Here is a 3,330-nt window from a genome sequence, read left to right as displayed (position 1 = left end):
TCCTCTGCACTCGAGCCTTGTTTAACTGGACCTAAGAGTTCGTCTGCGAGATTACACTGTTTTCAGATAACTATAAACAACTTTCTTTAGCCCGCTTTTAACGCAAAAAGACGCTTTCGGGCGAGTCCATTGTACCCAGACAAAGCACATTATAGACTGTACTAGCGTCGGTTGTATACAACATGTATACAACAATTCAACTTCAACTTACTTGAAATATTTTACGATGTTTACACGTACTATTGATAATCAATACATATTGTTTTAGTTGAAACTGTGGTACGTCAGGTTGTGCTCTGAACAAGTACCGTTAACAAACACCGGATACGGAAAGTGTACAAAATGTTTTAACCTGAATGGCTGACAGATCTAGTGGGCCTCTTCGATTTGTCGTCCCGGACTGCTTAGGACTGCCTTCAGCCAATGAGCGTTGGTGTACCCAAAGTGTACGCAGCGTCTCCGGCACCCCTGGACGACAAAATTGAAGACACCCAGCGGGGCTTGTCCGGTCCGAACTTCGCCGCTCAGCTGCTCGACATCTCGTGACTCTACGAGGTTCCCAGTGCCGTCAGGGTAGTTTTCGGCTCACAGCAAGCCATGGCCGCAAGGGGAAAACTCATTGCTATTATAGGGGACGAGGTGAGTGTGCAAACTTGGGGTCCGCGTGCGTATATTCCAAGTTTGAAGAGGCCTTAAAGCCTTGTCGGTAGTCGTTTTGGTTTAGTATCTACTGTGCCGTATATCGCCTCCCGACATCACACTCACACTTTAGGGAATTGTTCAGAAATATTAAAAGATAGGGAAAGAAAGTACTTATATGAAAGTCCACGAATTAATCTACGGCTTGGCTACCTTGCATGCTGCGTAAAAATTCGTCATTCGACCATCTAACGGTTGTTGTGTTGTAGGACACCTGTGTTGGATTTCTTCTCGGAGGAATTGGGGAGATCAACAAGCAAAGACAGCCAAACTTCAAAGTTGTTGATAAGAGTAAGTTTGACTGCATTCGCATCGACTGTTTCTCTGGGCAATATCATTGTGCCCATCCCCTGTTTTCAGATACAAGTGTATCAGAAATAGAAGAGTGCTTCAAGAGTTTCGTTAAGCGCGGAGATGTGGATATTATACTCATAAATCAAAACGTAAGTCGGTGTGTATATCTCGTCGCTGTCACGTTGCAATCAATGCATTTTGTGTGAACGTTTTGTGCAGATCGCTGAAATGATCAGACATGCCATCGACTCCCACACACTGTCAATACCAGCAGTTCTGGAAATTCCATCCAAAGATCAACCCTACGACCCGACCAAGGACTCCATCCTGCGGCGAGCAAAGGTTGGTATTGAACTGTGCTGGTACTGGACATTGCAGCCGTTCTGGTTCATTAAAATAGAGCCTTTAAATCAGTATGGTGACTTATTGAACTGTCCCACCAGGCAGAGACAAAATTGGGTAAAACATTGCCCCTTTTTTTTTTTTTTCTGTTTCAGGGGATGTTTACAACTGAAGATTACAAGTAGCAGTCTTTTTTTTTTTTTTTGTGCTTTCCTGTAATCAAGAGATGCCTCTCCATTCCAAAAAAAGAAAAAAAATCATCCCTGTAGGGATTTGTTTGGTCATTGTAAGTGTTATATGTATTAAAGTCTAATATAGTGTCCACCTTGGTTTTGCACACATCCTAACTAAAGCAGGTAGGTTACACAGAACTTTAGACATGCAAAATTATGCCATTCTACTGCTGAACACTGTTGCACTCCAAAACGTCTGTGTACTTACATGCTGGTGCATGTGAAAGAACTGGGCAGTACAAAATTTTCAAAGAACTCTCGAACACCTCTTTTAACAGTGCCGGTTATGGTTGGACTCGGCTCTTGAGGTGGGCACGACAGATGCAAAGGAATGGGAGAGATGAGCTCACATGGTTGGTTGGCTGTTCAAGAAATTTCAAACTCACAAATGAACATCTCTCTACTGAAATTTTGGCCTGTTTCATCACTATGTTTCATTTACCCACTCAAGCGAACTATTGCAGCCAATATCAAACACCCAGCGTGTACACATGGAAAAGCTTGCGTGCCATAATTGCTTGTTCGGTATTGCAAGTTTCCACAAGCGTTATTGGCACGCCTGCTGTAATTATAAAGTGGAACAATGTCAACGAATGTTTGAAACATAGTGACAGTGGTCACTTTTGTTATAAGTGTAAATAAGTTGCAAACTAAACGCTGACAAAAGGGAGCTGCCGTTTGTGGCCGGAAAGTATAATGCCACAGCAAAAGCACCTGGCAAACCTACTCGATACACTGGCAAATGTCCAACATGTCCATGTTGATTCGCTTTTAACCCCCAAGAGCCCAAGCTGGGCTCATCCTACGAATTTGTACCAATATCACCAAGGGCTACTCGTCCACGCCGCAGTTTTCGTTGCTTCATTTGCCATGAATGAGTCTTGCTCATCTGCTAATCCCAACGCCTAGCTACTCCCGAGTTTTGGTGCTCGTGCATATTATTTTGTAGTTTACGTTTGTTTCACTGTCATGCGTTGAAAGAACATTGTTGAAGACTTTTGTGTATTGTGAGAAAAACAGTTTCTCTTTAACCCTTTAACTGGCAAGATAAGAAAGACGACCTAGAGTGGTTTTATTGCTTTAGTCCTTCTTTAGTTAGCTCAAATACTTACCAGTTAAAATATTAAACGGTTTCTCTAAGAACTAAGCGAGATACAGTAGGTCAAATTTATTTTTGGCCAAGTGGTGAAAGGAAAATGTATGGTCCAAAACCGGTCTCTGGCACTTGCTTTGGCAAGGTCAATGTGTGTTCGTGAGATATACCTTTATGGAGTTAAGAAATAAGAGCTTGCTTAAAAAGGGGAAAAAATTTTTCACATTAGCGAGATTATGACCCCAACGGGTGCTAAGAAGGTAACGACGAAGCCTTCCAAGTTTTGTGACCAGTACATCTGCTGCTGCTCACGCTCGACATTTTGGTGAATACCACTGTTGGGCTGGTACATCGATAAAAGTAAATTGAAAGGCACACACTAATTTTTGGATTTGTCTAGTTCTTGCAGGTGCTTTTGTTAGGTCGACAATATTTTTGAGCTACCAGTTAGAGGGTGAAACATGGTTGGTCATTCACTGTCTTCATTGAGCCCAAGGAATTTCTATTCCTTGTACTCGATGGCAGATACACATATCGCTCGTATATTTTTTTAACGAGCATGCTACATGCCAACCCTCGAGGGAATCAAAATCAATTTTTGCTGTTTTTTAGGAAAAATTTTGGGAATTAAAGGGTTAAATTCATCCTTGTGCATCTGCACGTTTCCGT

The 3,330-nt window shown here is 42.2% G+C and overlaps 2 protein-coding genes across 2 annotated transcripts in view; both read left to right on the top strand.

Moving 5' to 3' along the window:
* LOC119455526 (uncharacterized) overlaps nt 1-3,330 on the top strand; it is a 582,670-nt gene that overhangs the window by 326,803 nt on the left and 252,537 nt on the right. The gene's annotated exons all lie outside the window — the stretch shown is intronic.
* On the top strand, nt 452-1,657 carry LOC119455529 (V-type proton ATPase subunit F-like). Its single transcript, XM_037716932.2, has 5 exons — nt 452-639; nt 909-990; nt 1,060-1,142; nt 1,213-1,335; nt 1,491-1,657. The coding sequence occupies exons 1-5, from the start codon at nt 598-600 to the stop codon at nt 1,518-1,520; spliced, it is 360 nt and encodes a 119-aa protein (XP_037572860.1). The 5' UTR covers nt 452-597; the 3' UTR covers nt 1,521-1,657.

The sequence above is a fragment of the Dermacentor silvarum genome, chromosome 6 (genome assembly GCF_013339745.2).
Source record: "Dermacentor silvarum isolate Dsil-2018 chromosome 6, BIME_Dsil_1.4, whole genome shotgun sequence".
Lineage (NCBI taxonomy): Eukaryota > Metazoa > Arthropoda > Arachnida > Ixodida > Ixodidae > Dermacentor > Dermacentor silvarum.
This window is presented reverse-complemented; position numbering and strand designations above follow the sequence as displayed.

Excerpts from the sequence above, each read along its gene's own strand:
- LOC119455529 (XM_037716932.2), top strand. The coding sequence starts at position 598 with ATGGCCGCAAGGGGAAAACTCATTGCTATTATAGGGGACGAG. Across the intron at positions 1,143-1,212 it reads TTATACTCATAAATCAAAAC|ATCGCTGAAATGATCAGACA; the intron begins GTAAGTCGGTGT and ends CGTTTTGTGCAG. Across the intron at positions 1,336-1,490 it reads CCATCCTGCGGCGAGCAAAG|GGGATGTTTACAACTGAAGA; the intron begins GTTGGTATTGAA and ends TTTCTGTTTCAG.